This window comes from Phoenix dactylifera, chromosome 2 (genome assembly GCF_051530095.1).
Source record: "Phoenix dactylifera cultivar Ajwa chromosome 2, Ajwa_hap1_PhDact_Kaust_v1.1, whole genome shotgun sequence".
In the NCBI taxonomy this organism is placed as follows: Eukaryota; Viridiplantae; Streptophyta; class Magnoliopsida; order Arecales; family Arecaceae; genus Phoenix; species Phoenix dactylifera.
Genome location: NC_143191.1, coordinates 5,092,150 through 5,111,295, shown reverse-complemented (window position 1 = coordinate 5,111,295; position 19,146 = coordinate 5,092,150). Strand labels below are relative to the sequence as shown.

At 42.7% G+C, this 19,146-nt stretch overlaps 2 protein-coding genes and 1 pseudogene across 2 annotated transcripts; 1 reads left to right on the top strand and 2 right to left on the bottom strand.

Moving 5' to 3' along the window:
* Positions 1-866: 866 nt before the first annotated feature.
* Positions 867-5,561, bottom strand: LOC103702679 (BTB/POZ domain-containing protein). Its single transcript, XM_039132900.3, has 4 exons — positions 5,369-5,561; positions 5,098-5,243; positions 2,173-2,288; positions 867-1,727 (listed from the first exon to the last, which is right to left on the bottom strand). The coding sequence occupies exons 1-4, from the start codon at positions 5,500-5,502 to the stop codon at positions 1,122-1,124; spliced, it is 1,002 nt and encodes a 333-aa protein (XP_038988828.1). The 5' UTR covers positions 5,503-5,561; the 3' UTR covers positions 867-1,121.
* Positions 5,562-6,937: 1,376 nt separating this feature from the next.
* LOC148714516 (uncharacterized) lies at positions 6,938-7,677 on the top strand. Its single transcript, XM_089928693.1, has one exon. The coding sequence runs from the start codon at positions 7,029-7,031 to the stop codon at positions 7,395-7,397; it is 369 nt and encodes a 122-aa protein (XP_089784819.1). The 5' UTR covers positions 6,938-7,028; the 3' UTR covers positions 7,398-7,677.
* A 968-nt stretch (positions 7,678-8,645) lies between these two features.
* Positions 8,646-18,914, bottom strand: LOC120112460 (chlorophyllide a oxygenase, chloroplastic-like; annotated as a pseudogene).
* Between the last annotated feature and the right edge of the window lie 232 nt (positions 18,915-19,146).

Here is a 19,146-nt window from a genome sequence, read left to right as displayed (position 1 = left end):
GACAGCTGTGCCTTTTTGACACAAAAGAAAGGTTTCAGAGGTTAATTGAAAATTTTTAATTTTTGGACCGACATATTTCTCACCAAAACTTGAAAGGATGTTATTGTATTTTTATCTAACATAAAATCTATTCTGGCTAGCAACCACTTCCTAATGCATATGTGAGAAATATAACAGTTCTCATTGTATTTTTTTAAAGAAGTTTGGCTCGTCCACTATTTCCCTCTAGAAGACATCTAATTTTCTACATCAAATCCTATTTGTAAATGCATTTTAGGCTAATCATCAGCCAAATAATGATGGCTCAAGGCTAGAGTTGATAGACTAATAAGTGTTATGGGGTTCATTGATAGCAAGGACGGCAACAAAAAAGGTGAGAGTGGTAAACAAGCAAGAAGGATCCTTCACCTTTTGTTGCGTGGGACGCAAAGGATTCACCCTCCTTCACACAAATGTACCATTAAATCACCCACTGCATACAAATCTACCATTAAATCACCCACTGCATAGATCTCAAAGCACTCTAAACTCTATCATCCATCCATCTGCATAAATTCCAAAGCAACCAATCAGTGATCCAACGATGAATTCGCAAGAAAGGTGATTCCTTCTTTTGCACCAAAGATACAACCCTTATCCTTGTTGTGCACCAATCTGTGCTAATTCAACCAGAACTTGGTGAGTTTAGTTCTTATACATGACAGCTTGGAATGAAACCGTCTTGATAGCCATAACCAAGAAAATCCTCTCTTCGATATCTTGATCTATAGTCAGCAGCAATACATAGAGAATCCACAACTTTATAACTTTCTGCACCTCTACAACCGGCATCGACAGCTAAACAATTAACAGACAAACAAACAGAGTCAGGGACAAAAGATAGAGTTGGAACAAAATGGCTCATAGTTCAAACAACAAAATTCATATGAACTGCACAACCCAACAGCTCACCATCAATATACCGCAACCCACTCTAACATGAATCTTCAAAGGTCTGAAAAAAGGAAAATCAAACATAATACAACCAAAAGCATGCCGTAACTTATCAAACAGGGACCCCATCACGTATTTACAGCAGTTCTGGAACAATTAAAAACATTTCAACTTGCCCGAGTAGAATGTCACACAGGCTTCCAAACAGTTAGGACCTCTTGGAACATTTCCAACATCAGCTCCCTATCTGCATGGCGGAAGAAGCTATTTATCTCATCTCTCACATCATATATCTTTCCGAAATCAAACAAGTACATCATGCACCCCTTCTTTAGCTTGCTAAGTTGATAAAGCCATGCCTCATGAAGCCGCTCAAGGACATTACTGGAGTTGATATCCTCCAAGAGGCTCTCCTCGCAGCACTCTTTAAGGTCAGCAATATCGTACTTGTTTGCTGCACCAAGCAACGAGAGGCGGTGCTTCCAGAACTCATCCTGCTTAATGGTTCCATAAATATAGTTGAGAAGAGCCGAGCAAGATTCAAGCGACATGTCCTCTATATCTATTATGGAGGATTCTTTCTCTTTGAGATCGTGCAAGAACATGCTCTCAAATACAGGAGAGCTTGCAGAAAGTACAGCCTTGTGGGCCTTCAACACACCATTGGAAGTGTTGATGGTGACATCAGAATGGATGCCTTCTTCTAGCATGCGAGAGAGGCATCGGAGAGTGCTTTTGCTTGCAAGAGACTGCATCATGCTTTCGTTAGGCCATATAGAGTATGGGTCACCTCCCTGCATTTCCATATGAAATACGAAATTACACTTATTTGAAAGTTTATGAACTCACTTCAGAATTCTTGCTCAACATATTTCTTTACTCCGGTCTTCTACTAAAAACTAACAATAAAAAGTAAAAAATCTCCAGGGAATAAAATACTTCATAACCCCCCTCCCCCCTCAAAAAAAAGATGAAAACTAGACCAGAAAAATTTTTAAAAAAATGAAAGCAAGAAAAAGGATATGAATTAAGAAAAAGATAAATATTTTTTTTCTTTTGCCAACCTACCACCAAGTTGTCACAAATATCATGTGAGCACTGCTGCAGCTATTATCCTCATTTCGCATTTACTATATCACTTAGAAAAGATTGGTCAATTTTCTTCTTATATTAGGAATGACAAGAACACAACTGCTACATGTTAAAAGGCCTAAAACATTAACATGAAGAAATCCTTACATTTAACGGGGATATCTTCAGGTCCAGAAACTCTACATCGATTATGAAACGCCCATGAAAAGTAGAATCAATGGGCCAAACAAAGTCATCACTGGTCCGGAGAAGTCTTTCATGAACTGCAATTAACCAGACAACCAGAGCATTGTTGTTGAAATAGATCTTCATGCAAAAAATCTATATTTATATTTATATTTTTTCTATTTTTAATGTTGCATACAAAGCAGAAGGAATCCAGTCAAGAACAATAATAAGTAAAAACAGACTTAGTAGATTTAGCACATATTGCTGCAAGGTCAACTATAAGAGTGTGCAATGTACAACATCTTAGCATACAGTCAGCTGAAAAGCAAGTACAACACAACTCTTTTTCCTTTTGCTCATTCATTCATTTGTTCATTTGTGAGAGTAAGAGATAGATGAGAGAGAGAGAGAGAGAGAACAAAAGGTCCTTTATCATATCTTGTCAAACTACAGGGATCAAGTGGCATAAATTGGCTTTTCAAAGGTTTCTGACATCTGGGCTTGAACATTGAGGATTTAGTATCACCAGTTGAGATTTCAAAATATTTCAAAACCTAGTTACCAGATTCTGGAACAAGTTAAGTGCAGGTGCAGAGAAGTGAATATTTTAGAAACACTTTCAAGTACGATGGCTCTCAAGAAGTGGATAGTAGTTCGAGATTCCAGGAAAATTCTGAAAGAGTACCATACTCTAGGTAGAAGGTTAAAAGGTGTTACCTAACAAAATTCTCTCAACTGAGATGGTATTCTTAAACATTTAGCCATCGGAATGAGATTAATTTTCTTTTGATATTCTATCCTCATTTTACAGGGATCAAACAAACAAGATATCAAGATGCAGTTCGATGTACAACAATGCAGCCCAAATCCCTTTTTTTGGGCAATTAGCCCAGAGCTTTGTTCATTATATATAAATATCCCAAAATTTTCCCCCTAGGTGGTTTGAAATCCTTACAACATACAATATAATGTATTTGTCACTGGTGTGCCCCTTGCCTTGCAACAGCCTCTTCTCATATCTTTATTTGGCACTTCTCATTCTACCTTAGCACAGAGAGAGAGGAGGAGGAGGAGGGGGAGGGTGGGCTGGTTGAACAAGTGGTGGTTCAGAGGACCATATGAGTGGTTGTACAAGAAGGAGAGAAGGGGGGAAGAGAAGAGAGCGGGGGGAGGGGTGTTGTGGAGGAGTGTGGCCAGGTGGGAAGGTTGGCTGAACACAAATAAGCTCAAGGAGGATGCACATGTCTGGCAATCATGATTGTAAACTTCCGAGTTCCTCCCTATTCTTTGTCATGTTTCAATATGATCTCCTCACATTTCACATTCAGTAATTGGATGGCCGAATGTGGATGAGTTTGAAGAGTCCAACATTGAGGGCCCGAGGCATAGTGAAGTCTGATTCAGTGAAGGTGGGACCAAAAGGGACAGAAATAAGTAAGTGAGATGAAAGGGGAGCAACATCTAGTGCTCTAACAAGCTTGCCCAAATTTCCTTGTTCTTCTCTTTCCACTGTGTTTGGGAGAGGGACCTTTGTTTGTTCCCTGAGCTCACAGGAGAAAGCACAATATAGAATAGAGAGAAGTATTTTTACTTAGTCTCACATGGATCACTATTCACTAGCCGATTGACCCAATCAAACTTGAAAGTTACTCTTCTACCCTTTAGCAAATCAAGGGCTACAGTTAAACCTCAAAACAACTGAAAAAATGAGAGAATTATCAAAGCAAAACTCTATAATGTAATAGTATACTATGTTATGTTGTAGGTAATTTAAGCTTAGAATGGGGACCAAGGTTGGTGCATAGTTGGCCAAGCTCAAACGTCAAATTTGTTGAGCCCAAACCCGTTCATTGAATGTCACAATGGCTAGAACCAAGCTGGCTAGCTCTATTACCAACCTTAACTGTAACTTTCCATAACACCATAACAATAGCCGGTAAGTAACCTTACTCTAATTGGACCATTCTCTATATAGTTTTCCTATTTCTTACTATGTACAGTGTCTACATATGCCTAAGGTGCGTGACTATATGGTGCCTAAAATGCACTGCGATGTGATAATATACAACTTCAATGACCACATTGCTTAATTATGTATTGCAAGTAGTTTGAGCTTACCTATATGAAACATGGTTGTTGACATGTCAACTGATGGACATCCTGAAGTTTAGAACAAATCACCATTGTTTTCATCAATATATGCATCCATTGCAACCTCCATAATCCATAATATATCCAGCAAACCATTATTGCCAACATGTAAATTTCATTGTTGCTAACGTCAGCACTCCATAAAGTCAAATCAACTTTAATGAATAACAGCATGACCTTTACTCTCTTGAAGCTCTCCAGATGGTTCCCATCAGTACTTTCTAATTTCCAAAGTTGCCATTGAAGCCCAATGAATCACGGTATTTTTTATCAAGCTGTAGATAACACCCACAAACACTTTTTTCCCATAAAACAGTATCAATTATTGATGTGTGAATTAGAAATTAACAAGAGCCTCATTCCTCCAAACTATGCAATCCACGCTAGAGATGCCATCTGCAAGCATAAGTTTCCTTTGAGTCTTGCTCACTGTCAACCCACGAGTCGGACTTCTTTAAAAGGTTCTTATTAACCAAGCTTCGATAGAACACGCAGAGACACACACACACACACACACACACACACACACACATATAGCTCTTACACATTTTCTAATGACGTTTTCTTGTCCAATAAAACCAAAACCGCTTTAACATGGAAAATTCATCAACATGAATCCTTAAAACACTAAAAATCCCATCTTAACAAGCAATTACAATAAAAAAGCAGGAATTCAAATAAAAATTTACTAATGTTAACAAAACAATATTGTTGACCAAAAATCAAATCAAGTTAAGGCAGCAGCGAGAGTACCAGGTGAGATATAGGGCCGGCGGCCAGGCCCGGGGTTGGAGACCCGAAGCACGAACCGAGCCATGGGGGGCTGCTCCTTTGAGATCCGGCATGGCTCCGGGAAGAGCCGGATGTACATGTATCGGTTCTTCTCGACCGATAAGAACCTGCAACCCAGAAATATTTATAAAAAAAACAAAATTTTCCCAAAAAACATCAAGGATTAAGCATTAAAAATCGATTTTTTAACCCAAAAATTCCCAAAAAAATGCAAAAAAAAAAAAGGAGTCACCAGTTCCAGATGCCGAGCTTGAAGGCATCGGAGCGGCGGTAGGAGCAGGGACCGAAGCTCTCGATCTTCCACTGCGCCAACCTCGAGATGGTTTCCACCTTCGAGTCGCTCCCGTTTGCCCCTCCTCCACTCATCTCTTTCCCACCGAGCTTTCCCCCTCTCCATCTGGAAAGAGTAGGAAGAAAGGAGCCCAGCAATGCAAAGCAGCAGTGGTTGTACCGAAAACGACGTGTGCAATAGCGGCGTGCACTGCGTCGCCGTCGCGCTGATAATCACAGCCGCTCGCTGACATGGGGTTCACAGGAACGACCGGCTGCGATTGGCGGCGTGCACGGCACGTGGTGCACGCAGTCTAGGATATAATTTCTTCCTCTACCGTCGACTTGGTTTGCGTTCAAGCTAATGACACGTGTTCTCACACGCCCGGTATATAGAGGATAGGCTTTCTAGCAAACGAACAGCTGACACGTACGTGATACTCTTCCATGAAATATCTCATGTCGACCCAAGTCGGGATCGTCGGGTCTTGGAATACTGGGAGGTCGCTTGTTGACCCGGTCAGAGAAGACTCCTTTCTAGAGGAGACAACCAAACTGATATAGGATTTGGCACCGTCGGATTTGAGTACTGATGGTGATGATGAAGATCCATGTTTCATGGGCAATTAGGATGATTGGGCAGTGGAATAATCAGCACTTTTCTTTTTTATTTTTTTATTTTTTTTTATTTTTTTCCTGAAACGAAAGAACAGGCTTTATCTCATTTCGGCTTTTAGTGAATTATAGGTACTACTAGTAAAATTGTACTTATACATTATGTCTATACACATAAGAATCCTTAGCATGACTACATATTGTAAAAAATTACTATATGCTTACATGTTAGTTGACAACACTTGTGCTTGAGATAAAATGCTATTCAATATTCACGTGGAACTTTGGCCTTTCCCTGCCTCTTCCAAATATTGCATGCATAAAAGTTTAAAAAGAACCAAAATAAGTCGTCATTCTCTTGAATTTCATGCTTAACTTGCTAAGAGGTCACTAGGTGTTGACTAACCAGAAAAAAATTTAATTGTAATCTAATTTGATTTGGCAATTAATCTCTCAAACAAACTCACACCAGATCAAACCAAGAATATTAATTGGATATCATTCAGGTCAAGTTTCGCTAAGCTGGATTGTCCCAAAAAAACAAAAAACTTGAGTTATATTTTTGGTTTGGGTCTAGTCACTAAGCAGATCCATTAAGCTATTGTCTCGACCTCTTAATAGAGGAGAGGGGGAAGGTTTCATGAACACCGACACCTCGTCACCCTTTTCTTTCCTCGAGCCAAATACCAAGTCAATTAGGCAAACTTGGGTTGGCCCAGTATTGTGGTCCAAATCGACATTCAAGTCGGCTTGATTACGTTTCAATCCGAGTCGGGGGGCCCAGGATCGGATCAGACTTGAGCCATAAGTTTGGAGAAATCTTCTGGCCTAAGGCTGGCCCAAATACCAAAAAAGTCTGGGCCCGGCCCGATTCCAGTCCTAAATCGAAGAGAGGCCTCTAGAAGGCTCCATACCATTCCTCTAACCTCGAACTCCTGCCTTCTCCGTCGAGTGTCGACGTTAAGAGACCAAACGACCGATCGTCGGCCGCAGCGATAGAGAAAAAGATGTTCTTCTTCTTCGTGGGAGGTTTGGAGCAGCAGGCGGGGCGGGTGCTCAAGGAGAGCGCCGGCCGCTGCATCCGGTGTGGCTCCTACGCCGACCTGGTGGAGTACGAGAAGGTGCTCAAGCTCTTCTTCGTCCCCGTCTGGCGCTGGCCTGGCAAGGAGCCCACCTTCTACTGCCGCGACTGTTCCTTCCTCTTCCCCAGATCCCTCCCTTCTGGTCCCTCCTCCGCCGCCGATGATGGCCGAGGGGGCTTCCTCGATGAGGGCGCGCGGCGGCCGTCCGTTGCCGACGCTCTCCGGTGCTACTCCTGCGATCGCGTCGTCGAGCCCCACTTCCGCTTCTGCCCCTTCTGCGGGGCCGCCCTCTGAAGGAGGCGTCTCCGGCTGTGGTTTTGGGTCTGAGGGTGGAGGAAAGGTGGAACTTTTGGCTAGCTTTGCAAGAGTTATGGCTTGCTAGGGTTAGGGTTCCCACTCCCTTTTCTTTTCGTTTCGTTTTCTTTGATGTGGCTGCTCCATATGTCAAATGAAGTTGCAGTATATACAGAGGTCGACAGTGTTAATAAAAAAAATCCTTTTTTTTCTTGTAATACAATTTAAGCTACAGTTTTTTGTAAATAAAATAAAATTCCTCCTGTTTTCCTTTCCTTGACTCAATGAATCTTGGGGTAGTTTTTCCTCCCTATATTTCAAAGAAAAAATATTACGCTCAAATTTGGGCAAGTTTTTTATTGTAAACAACTAAGCGATGATGAAGAATGTTGTGGTACAGTGGCACTCAAAAGCTGGTTATACATAAATAAATAAATAAGTAGAGTTGTCACTGGAAGTGCTGCTGATCTACTGTGGGTAAAAATTGCGAACTTTAACCTATACCATTGCAATCCGAGAAACTATTTACATGGGATGAAAGTGATTAAAGCTTGGAAAGTTTGTAAAATGCTGACTAAGTTGATAGTGCAGTTGTAGTACTTATCCCATCCACCATTTTGTGAAAAACAGTTAAAACAGAGCTTAATAAGTCTGCTTCACCAATTTTGGATCTAACTGTTGAAATTAAGAAAATATGAAGGCCAGACAGGTGGATGATTAGGAAAGAAGGGAAAGGGATAATTGGGAGAGGTTAAAAAAGAAAGGCTGAAACATAGAATGCAAAAAAGCTATCATACCGAGTAACTTCTTTGTGTGTTGGTTTTGCCGAGATAAATGGAAAAAAGAAGACTTCTCCTATTTTCCAGAGGGGTAATAAACAAAAAGTCAGGAACTAAGATAACATAAATCAGTAAAGAACGTGCAAAAACAAAGAAAAATGAGGAGCAATTGAAGTCCAAAATTAGGATCCTCTCTGTACACCAAAAACAATCAAGGCATACTAGCATGCCTCCATATTCAGACTAGTGTACAGTTTATTTTTATAGGGAATGGACCGGTTATCTTCTGTTTGCTCCCGGAGCTACTGCTTGCAGTCCTCCTCAATGGATCATCTGTGAATCAGTGATTGGTTCTGAGGCCGTTGTACCTTCCATCATATATGATAGATGGTTTATTGCATTCGTATTACAAAGAATGATGATGGAAGAACCCGAAGTAGTATGTTAAGGAGCTTGCTGCCTTCCTGGGCTATTTATCTTGTTTGCTGAATGGCAATCTCTTGGCTCTGCTCTCAACTGCATCTCTCCACAATCTGTACCATACCCCAAGTTTGTCATATAATACTGGCAGGTTCCATACATTGGCCCCGTTGATCATCCGGTCCTGCTGGCCGATGACAAGCCGCATATCCTCATTCAGCACCTGGGTACGAGAGTTAACACCACGCAAGGAGAATGTAAGTTTGAAAGCACTAATAGCAACAAGCATTATCACAAAGAAGGCTCACAGTCACCGTATGATCTCTGGCAACCGAGGATATGCTTGGTATGATTTTTTGACTTTTCTAGGAGAGAAGATATGTTTTTGCTATGAATTGTGTTATATTCCCAAATCTCACTCCAGCACTCCAAAATAGTCTTTTAACAGATTGGGTTATACGCATGTTACTTCCCAAGCATATGAAAGATAGCCTTCTCGTTAATCACCGTAATATACTGCAGCTCTAGGTTATCGAAACTCTAATCCTATATGAATGCCTTTTGTACATGTGATTCATCGGTTATTTTTTTGAATAAAGCTTCAGTTGCTCACAAAGATTGCTTTGCATGAGCCACTTTGTATAGTTTTGACAATTACAGAATTGTGCACTAGCTTCGTATTAGATATACTTTCTCAGATCTGAACAAAATAGGCGTTTTCCTCTCCTTTTTAATCTATATGTTTTTGTTGCTAAATACTCATATCGTTATGAAGCTTTTGTCAACATGGAGGCAACAAAGTGCAGGAATTTGCCCTAAGTTGGTTTTCGGGCTTGAAGTGGTTGCTAGATATGGTGTGAAAACAAAGTGAGTGCACCATATGGTAATATCTTTCATGGTGATATGATCCAGTGATAGAAGTGGAGACGCCAAGGTTCTGTTGTGATCATATTATCAAATAAGAGGCATGCTTCAGTCCAAAATTTATTTTGTGTTCTGATGCTTCTTAACACTCAATTATGTGTAGGCTAATAGATATATGACATGCTGAACTCTAATTAAGGAAAGAAAACTTTCACTACACTATGCTGCTTACCTTCTCTGCAAAGTGCCTCCACAACATGTGCACGAAGGGGATGTGTTGAAGAAATGGGGCAAAATCCAAAGACATTCTGTACAGTAACCTTGTTTTCTGTCTAGAGGAGGGCAAGCACACATGAAGCTGATGTAAATGTGTGGAGCATTCCCTAGTATTCTGCCCCTCCAGTTTTCCAGGCTTTGATATCCCAATTGTAGAGAGGACCATGCATGGGGGTCGGAACTCCATGTCAATAGGGTAAGGATCCCAGTATCCTTGGAGACCTGATGCAGGTGTTAGGAACTTCACCAAGCTGTAATTTTTCAGATGCAATGTGTTAGCCCAAGATCAGCACGAAAGGAGGTACTCTTTCCTTATATTTCTAAGAAGCATCAAAGAGATAAGAACAATTGTTTTTCTCAAAAAAAAGGAGGGGTAAGAAAAATTTCCTTTTGACATATGAGGTGTATGAAAACTGGAGGCATCTATCGACAAAAAACAAATTTTCATCAAAATATAACACTGAAGCAATTTTATTCGCACTAGCCTTATTTCTGTGTAGAAATTCTGTTCCACATCAGTTTACAAGTGCAAATGTTTAGCTAGATGTATAACTGCAAATGAACTAGCAGTCGAAAATCATAATAGCAATATAGTTTTTAGTCCGAAAAGGAAATTATAATTAATTGTGGTGAAAAGGTCGCAAATCCACTTTTGACATTTTTCGTTGCCACTTTCATGGAGGATTTCTTTGGCATATTTCAATATTTTGTAAGGTGTTTACGAAGAAAAACTGATATTGTCCTTTTCATAGTATGGTGTTTGGGTGAGAGGGAAGTACCTCGGAACACTCCATCCCTTGGCAAAAGTGGAGGTGTGAGTAAATGGTGCATGAGCAAGGTCTAGAAGATTATCCAAAAGAAGCGCATGCTCATTTGGGAGCTCCATCACAATCTGTTGATATAAACATGGTGAGAACTGCATACAATACAACCCACTAGGTGAATGCTGCATGATTGATGCAAGAAAATAACTCTAAATAGGTTCAATTATTAGGATATTTATGATGCTTTAAAGTGAAAATTGTGGTAGAAATTTCTGGTTATTTTATATTCAGTATTTTATAATCATGCGATATCAGTCTGCACAATTTTACCTCTGCATGAACTTTAAATTCAGGAGGATGTTGCAAGGAAGGGATAGTAGCCATAGGGGAGCGTCACCTGGCCAAATCCAGACCATTCCTTCTTGTTCAAAACAGGGCAATGATCCTATCCGCACATTCAGCATTTTAGTAGATGGCATCTTTTCACATTTTCCATCAGTTGAGTACTCCCAACCTGAAATATATGCCCACCAAGAAAATTACTTGCATGAATCTTTTTCTGTTCTCTCTTTGAGCAGATACGAGGACTGTATGTATGACGTCAATAACAGTGCTTTGCCAGTTTGCACTGTTGTATTGTATTCGAATGCATGACGACAACAAATCTCCAATCTAAGAAAGTAAATATATACATAATAATGTAAACTTCAGTACAAGAAACTATATCCAAGAAAGTCCATTACAGGGTCAACTTACAATGCATGATATCCTAAATGCACATTTTGCGTAAGCTGTTATTATGTCTTAAATATTTTAAGGCTCCCACTCATGAAATAACTACTTTCAAAAAATAACAACCAAGTTTATTGGTTCCTGCAAATAAGTTAAATTTTGCAGATAAATTACCATGGTAAGGACATTCGATGCGGCCCTCAGTCACAGATCCAAGGTGACGTGGGCAGCCTCTATGAGCACATGTATTCTTCACACAGCCTGGTTTTTCATCTTTCCCACGAAATAAGACCCATGGTTCCTCAAAACAATCTGTTGGTATCTGGAAAAAAAAGGGAACAGGTCACAGACCGAACAACAAAAACAATCTTTAATAAACTTTCCCTCTTTAAGGAGGAACAGGGCTTACTTACCATGATATCGTTCCTCAGATCGCTAGAGAATGCCACTGGATACCAAAAGTTCTTTAGGTTTGTTGGCGTCCGACCGCACCGGAACCCACTCACACCGGCACTGCCCACCAACGTCGGAAAACAAAGAGAGAATAACTCTCTCGCTCCCTCGACACCGGACTCAAGGATCACCGCTCCGCTTATCCCTACGAAGGGCAAAAGATTACCCCGTGGTATCAATAGGGTAAAACACTTGAGCACCGCAGCGGATTATCAAACCAAAGGAAGAAGAAATAGGAAGAAGATAGCAAAGCAAACACAAAGATGTAACGAGGTTCGGCTACAAATAGCCTACGTCCTCCACCGCTCCAAATCTCAACTAGGATGAATAGATTACAGAGATGGCACACACCCGAACGATCACACGAGATCGCTCTACAAGAGATTCACACAGAATTCCCTTTGCACAAGAAGTAGGATCCCAATCCTCTTCTTCTCTAGAACCCTAGCCTCACAAACAAGAGTCTCTCTCAAATATACGGCCAATCGCTATACCCTAGGGCTCTCATGAGTCCTATATATAGTCTCAAGACCTTCAGATGATCATAGCCGTCGAAACGCCAACAAAACACCAAAAGAAAACTCATCCGTATGATTTCCGCGAGTTCGAGTCGACTCGGCTTTAGTTCGAGTCGACTCGGGCACGTCTGGACAACTTCCAGTATGACTGGCACGATCTCGAGTCGACTCGACTGTGGCTCGAGTCGACTCGACTGTGGCTCGAGTCGACTCGACGATGCTTCGAGTCGACTCGACTGTAGCTCGAGTCGACTCTGACAGTCCAGACAGAAACATGGTTTTTCGGCCTTTCTTCTCCCGGGTCGACTCGATGGACCTCGAGTCGACTCGACTGTTCCCGAGTCGACTCGACTGAAGCTCGAGTCGACTCCGACAGTCCGCCAGACAGAAAACTATGCAGAATTGATTTTTTCTTCAATTCTCTTCATCACCAAAGGTCTCCACATACCCCAACAATCTCCCACTTGGAGACCTTGGGTATATCCTCTTGTTACTTGGCTCTCCTCTGTGCTCCCACTGAAACTGAATCATCCTAGTGAAATAGGTACGATGCCTCCTCAACGTCTTCAAGCATGAAGACCAGCAGAAGCTGAACAACTCCTCAGCTTCTCCACCGTGACGACCTTCGTCAGCATATCTGCAGGATTCTGACTTGTATGAATCTTCTCCAACTTGACGAGTCCCTGCTCGAGCAATGACCTCACGAAGTGGTACCGTATGTCAATATGCTTCGTCCTCGAATGGAAAGCTGAATTCTTCGCCAGATGAATTGCACTTTGACTATCTGAATATAACATGCAATCCTTCTGCTCCTTCCCAAGCTCCTTCATCAAGCCTTGAAGCCATATTAGTTCCTTGCACGCCTCTGTGGCTGCCACATACTCCGCCTCCGTAGTCGACAATGCAACAACTGGTTGCAACCTGGAAATCCAACTGACGGCTCCACTGCCCAAGGTGAACAAGTACCCTGTCGTGCTTCTCCTGCCGTCCAAGTCCCCTGCCATGTCTGAGTCCACAAAGCCCTGTAACTGGATCTCAGAACCTCCATAGCACAATGACATGTGCTCCGTGCCCTTCAGATACCTCAGTATCCATTTGACCGCGCGCCAATGCTCCAAGCCTGGGCAGCTCATAAAGCGACTCACAACTCCCACTGCTTGAGCAATGTCTGGTCTTGTACACACCATAGCGTACATCAAGCTCCCCACCGCCGATGCATACGGAATTTTTGACATATTGAGCTCCTCCACCCGCGTCTTCGGACTTTGCCCTTTGGAAAGCTTTAAGTGGGCACCCAGTGGTGTGCCAACAGGTTTGGCACCCTCCATGCAGAATCTCCTGAGTACTCGGCTGATGTACTCCGCCTGAGATAGTCTGAGGATATGTTTAGACCTATCTCTGCTGATCCGCATTCCAAGGATCTGTTTCGCTGCTCCTAGATCCTTCATTGCAAATTTTCTTGACAGCTTCAGCTTCAATTTTGCAATCTCATGCATGCTAGCTCCTGCAACTAACATGTCATCAACATACAATAGCAAGATAATGTAAGATGTACCGAAGTCCCGGAAGTAGCAACAGTGATCCTCCTGACATCTCCTGTATCCTATCTTAAGCATGTAGCTATCGAACTTGAGATACCATTGCCTGGGCGCTTGTTTCAAACCATAGAGGCTTTTCTTTAATTTGCAAACCAAGTCACCCGTGCCAGCTGCAATGTATCCCTCCGGCTGCTGCATATATATCTCCTCATCGAGATCTCCGTGGAGAAAAGCCGTCTTCACATCAAGCTGCTCTAAGTGAAGATCCTCTTCTGCCACCATGCTCAGCACCGCCCGAATAGAACTCATCTTGACTACAGGAGAAAAGATCTCCGTGAAGTCGATACCTGCTCTCTGCTGAAACCCTTTTACAACCAGCCTGGCCTTGTATCGCTTCTTCCCATTCTGCTCTTCCTTCAGCCTGTAAACCCATTTGTTTGACAGTGCTTTCTTCCCCTTGGGCAGATCCACCAAATCCCACGTTTGATCTGCTCCAATGACTTCATCTCATCATCCATGGCCAACTCCCACTCCTTCCTGGTATCAACCTCCAATGCCTCCGTGAAGCATTCAGGTTCGCCATTATCTGTGAGCAGCAAATAACTAAGAGTCCCATCATACCTTTGAGGAGGCTTCCCATGAGTACTACGAGTGGACCTTCTTAGTTGTGGAGGGGGTGCCAATACTTCAGGTTCTTGCTCGACTGAGTCTTCTGACCAGAATTTGTAGACTCCTCTTCAGGATCCACAAAACACGGCTCAACAGGTTTTGTTTCTGATTCAGTGCTCTGCTGCATTTTCTCATTGAATACCACATTATTACTACGAATGATCTTCCTGTGTTCGGGATCCCAAAACCGATACCCAAACTGTTGACCTCCGTATCCAACGAAAATGCACTTCTTTGATTTGGCGTCTAGTTTGCTTCTTTGACTGGAATCAACATGGACATAACTGGTACAACCGAATACTCGTAAGTGCGCCAAATCAATCTTCTTTGCTGTCCATGCTTCCTCAGGAATCCCAAATTCAAGTTTCTTTGATGGCCCTCTGTTGATCAAATAGGCAGCAGTGTTAACTGCTTCCGCCCAAAACTGCTGTGGCAATCCAACATGTATCCTCATACTCCTGGCACGCTCATTAATTGTTCTGTTCATCCTTTCAGCAACTCCATTTTGTTGTGGTGTCCCTGGAACTGTCCTCTGCCTGACGATCCCAGCCTCTGCACAGTAGTCCTCAAACTCCCTGCTACAATACTCACCACCGTTGTCTGACCTCAGGCATTTTAACCTCCTTCCTGTCTCGAGTTCTACCATTGCCTGCCATCTCCTGAAGACCCCAAATACCTCTGACTTGTGCTTCAAGAAGAACACCCAAAGCTTCCTGGTAGCATCATCAATAAAAGTAACATAGTACTGAGATCCACCAATAGAAGAAACCGGTGCAGGCCCCCACACGTCCGTGTGCACGAGATCTAGCTTTTCTTGCTTCCGAGGTTTACCTTCTTTGTTGAATGAAACACGCTTCTGCTTTCCGAGAATACAATCCTCACAGAAGTCCATCTCAACACTCCTGAGATCCTGCAGCTTTCCCAACTGGTGCATCACCTCCAGTCCCTGATAACTCATGTGCCCAAGTCTGCAATGCCATAACTTGGCGTCCACATCTGCTGCAGCAACTCCAATAGAGTTTTCTGTGCCATTGGCGACATAAAGTGTCCCAATCTTCTTGCCACTAGCCACCGTCAACGAACCTCTGGATACCTTCCACTGATCAGCTGTGAAAGTAGTCTTGTACCCTTTGCTCGCCAACTGTCCAACAGAGATCAGATTCCTCTGCAGTTGAGGCACGTGCCGTACGTCCTCAAGCTCAAGTGAAGATCCAGAAATCAACTTCACTTCCGCGCTTCCCCTTCCTTGTATAGTGCAAGGCTCTCCATCCCCTAGGTAGACTTTGCCGAAGTCTCCCTTCTCATATCCTCCAAGAAGCTTCCGTTGGGATGTAGCATGGAAGGACGCGCCCGAGTCTATCACCCAAGACTCGTCACCGGTAGATAAAGATAGAACGAGGGCATCCATGTCACCGTTTTCAGCAAGATTTGCCAGATCCTTGCTGACTCCTTCGGTGTGGTCGCCTTGCTTCCCTTTAGGAGATTTGCAGTCCCTCCTAAAGTGCCCCATCTTCCCGTAGTTCCAGCACTTCGCTCCCTTGTTCTGAGGTGCTCGAGACCTGCTGGATCTCGACTTCGAGTCGCTTCGAAATCGACCGTCCTTCTTTTGTCTTCCCCGGTCAGAGGTGTTTAGTGCACTTCCAGACGACTCCGCAGCTCCAGAAGATTTCCTTCTTGCTTCTTCACTCAGAAGCACTCCCACAACGTCATCAAAGATCAACTTCCCCGTTGCCGAAGAGTTGCTCACCGCCATCACCAGGCCCTCCCAGTTATCAGGTAATCCGGAGAGAATTAGCAATGCCCGAATCTCATCGTCAAAACTAATCTCCACTGACTCCAACTGGGCCGTGAGTCCATTGAACTCGTTGAGGTATTCTGCTACGCTGCCGCCATTTTTCATACGAAGATTAAACAACCTCTTCATGAGAAATACCTTGTTTGATGCTGAGGGTTTCTCGTACATCCGCGACAATGTTGCCATCAACTCCATCGTCGTCTTCTCGTTTTTGATGTTGAATGCCACTTGGGATGCAAGTGACAATCTTATGGTGCCGAGCGTCTTCCGATCGAGGACCTCCCAGTCTTCATCGGACATCTTCTCTGGTTTCTTCGCTCTACCTCCAAGAGGTAAATAGAGATCCTTCTGGTAAAGGTAATCCTCTATTTGCATCTTCCAAAACCCGAAGTTCGTTCCATTGAACTTCTCAATTCGCAACTTCCCTTCATCCGCCATTGAAGAAAACCAATAGCTCTGATACCAATTGTTGGCGTCCGACCGCACCGGAACCCACTCACACCGGCACTGCCCACCAACGTCGGAAAACAAAGAGAGAATAACTCTCTCGCTCCCTCGACACCGGACTCAAGGATCACCGCTCCGCTTATCCCTACGAAGGGCAAAAGATTACCCCGTGGTATCAATAGGGTAAAACACTTGAGCACCGCAGCGGATTATCAAACCAAAGAAAGAAGAAATAGGAAGAAGATAGCAAAGCAAACACAAAGATGTAACGAGGTTCGGCTACAAATAGCCTACGTCCTCCACCGCTCCAAATCTCAACTAGGATGAATAGATTACAGAGATGGCACACACCCGAACGATCACACGAGATCGCTCTACAAGAGATTCACACAGAATTCCCTTTGCACAAGAAGTAGGATCCCAATCCTCTTCTTCTCTAGAACCCTAGCCTCACAAATAAGAGTCTCTCTCAAATATACGGCCAATCGCTATACCCTAGGGCTCTCATGAGTCCTATATATAGTCTCAAGACCTTCAGATGATCATAGCCGTCGAAACGCCAACAAAACACCAAAAGAAAACTCATCTGTATGATTTCCGCGAGCTCGAGTCGACTCGGCTTTAGTTCGAGTCGACTCGGCTTTAGTTCGAGTCGACTCGGGCACGTCTGGACAACTTCCAGTATGACTGGCACGATCTCGAGTCGACTCGACTGTGGCTCGAGTCGACTCGACGATGCTTCGAGTCGACTCGACTGTAGCTCGAGTCGACTCTGACAGTCGAGACAGAAACATGGTTTTTCGGCCTTTCTTCTCCCGGGTCGACTCGATGGACCTCGAGTCGACTCGACTGTTCCCGAGTCGACTCGACTGAAGCTCGAGTCGACTCCGACAGTCCGCCAGACAGAAAATTATGCAGAATTGATTTTTTCTTCAATTCTCTTCATCACCAAAGGTCTCCACATACCCCAACAAGGTTGGGGTGGTAGGATTGAACAGGACCTGAAACATTTAAACCTCTTCGATGTGGCTTAGCTTTTAAAGAAGCTCTTTTTTTTTTTTTTTGGTAAAAAGGGGGGAGGGGGTGGAGAGGAAACCTCACCCGCATAGCAACCACCACTGGGCCCTCCTTCCACCAGAAAATGTTCGATGCGGGTAGAAATTTTTGCTTATACTCTCTCCGACCCGTGGGTCACCCCACGTATGAGTACGTCAGCCCAGCACCACCTCAGTGCCAGCTGGACCAGATAGCGTTCTCACCGAGCGTGTCCAGACGAAGGACATCCAATCCCCAACATTTAATCGACGCCTGCATGTTTTGTACCTGGACTACACCGGTGGAAACAAAGCTTTTAAAGCTTTTAAGGTTTCTGTAGATGCTGAGGAAGTGCTTCGAGTAAGTGCTGTGCAGTTGGAACTGGATTCAGTTGAGTTTCTTGCATGTAGTAGTCTATCATTCACCAATGTTTCCATGTATACTAGCTTATCTAGTGCTGCAGCTACCCTGGCTTCTGATAAATGAGCCTGATAAAATTTTTATAGCAGGGTTATGCAAATGTGCATTAAAATGGAGACTAATCCATAATTAAAATATATGAGATGGCTTATGTCAGTTGTAATATTTATAAGGATTTTTTGCATAAATACCCTCCTAAATATCGGATTTTGCATGAATACCCTTCCAAAATTGATATTTGCATGTATACCCTCGTAAAACATTTGTTTTGCCATTCTATCCTTTTTTTTATTTTTGTTTTTGCATATGTACCCATGCTATCTAACAACGTTAAAAAATTAACAGTTTCAAATTAAACTGACTAAAATACCCTTAATGGGTAGACATGCAAATAGATCGTGATCCCGCTAGCAGAAAAAGAAGACATGGACAATAGCATAATTTTAAAATTTTATTTTATTTTTAATTAATATAAATATAATTTTTCTTAACACCGTTAGAACAACTATTATATTACGAGCATTTGTACAATAATAGAGTTTTATGAGGGTATACATGCAAATATCAATTTTGGAAGAGTATTCACGCAAAATCCGATATTTAAAAGGGTATCCATGTAAAAAATCCTATTTATAAACCTGTAGCCTGTGCAAGTTCCTACTGCAGCTATGCAAGCTCTTTCTTCATGGTCCCTATTGACTTGTACTCACGAGCTAAAGGGTTGAGGACCTCTGCCACCTGAACAAATAACTTTGCTAAGCTAGTGAACTGGAAATAGTCAATGTTAAGTATTTTCAGACTTAAATTTCACAAACCTAGCTTCTGAACCTAGCTTTGGTCAATTTTCTTCTCATATTAGGAATGACAAGAACACAACAGCTACATGTTAAAAGGCCTAAAAACATTAACATGAAGAAATCCTTACATTTAACGGGCATATCTTCAGGTCCAGAAACTCTACATCGATTATGAAACGCCCATGAAAAGTAGAATCAATGGGCCAAAAAAAGTCATCACTGGTCCGGAGAAGTCTTTCATG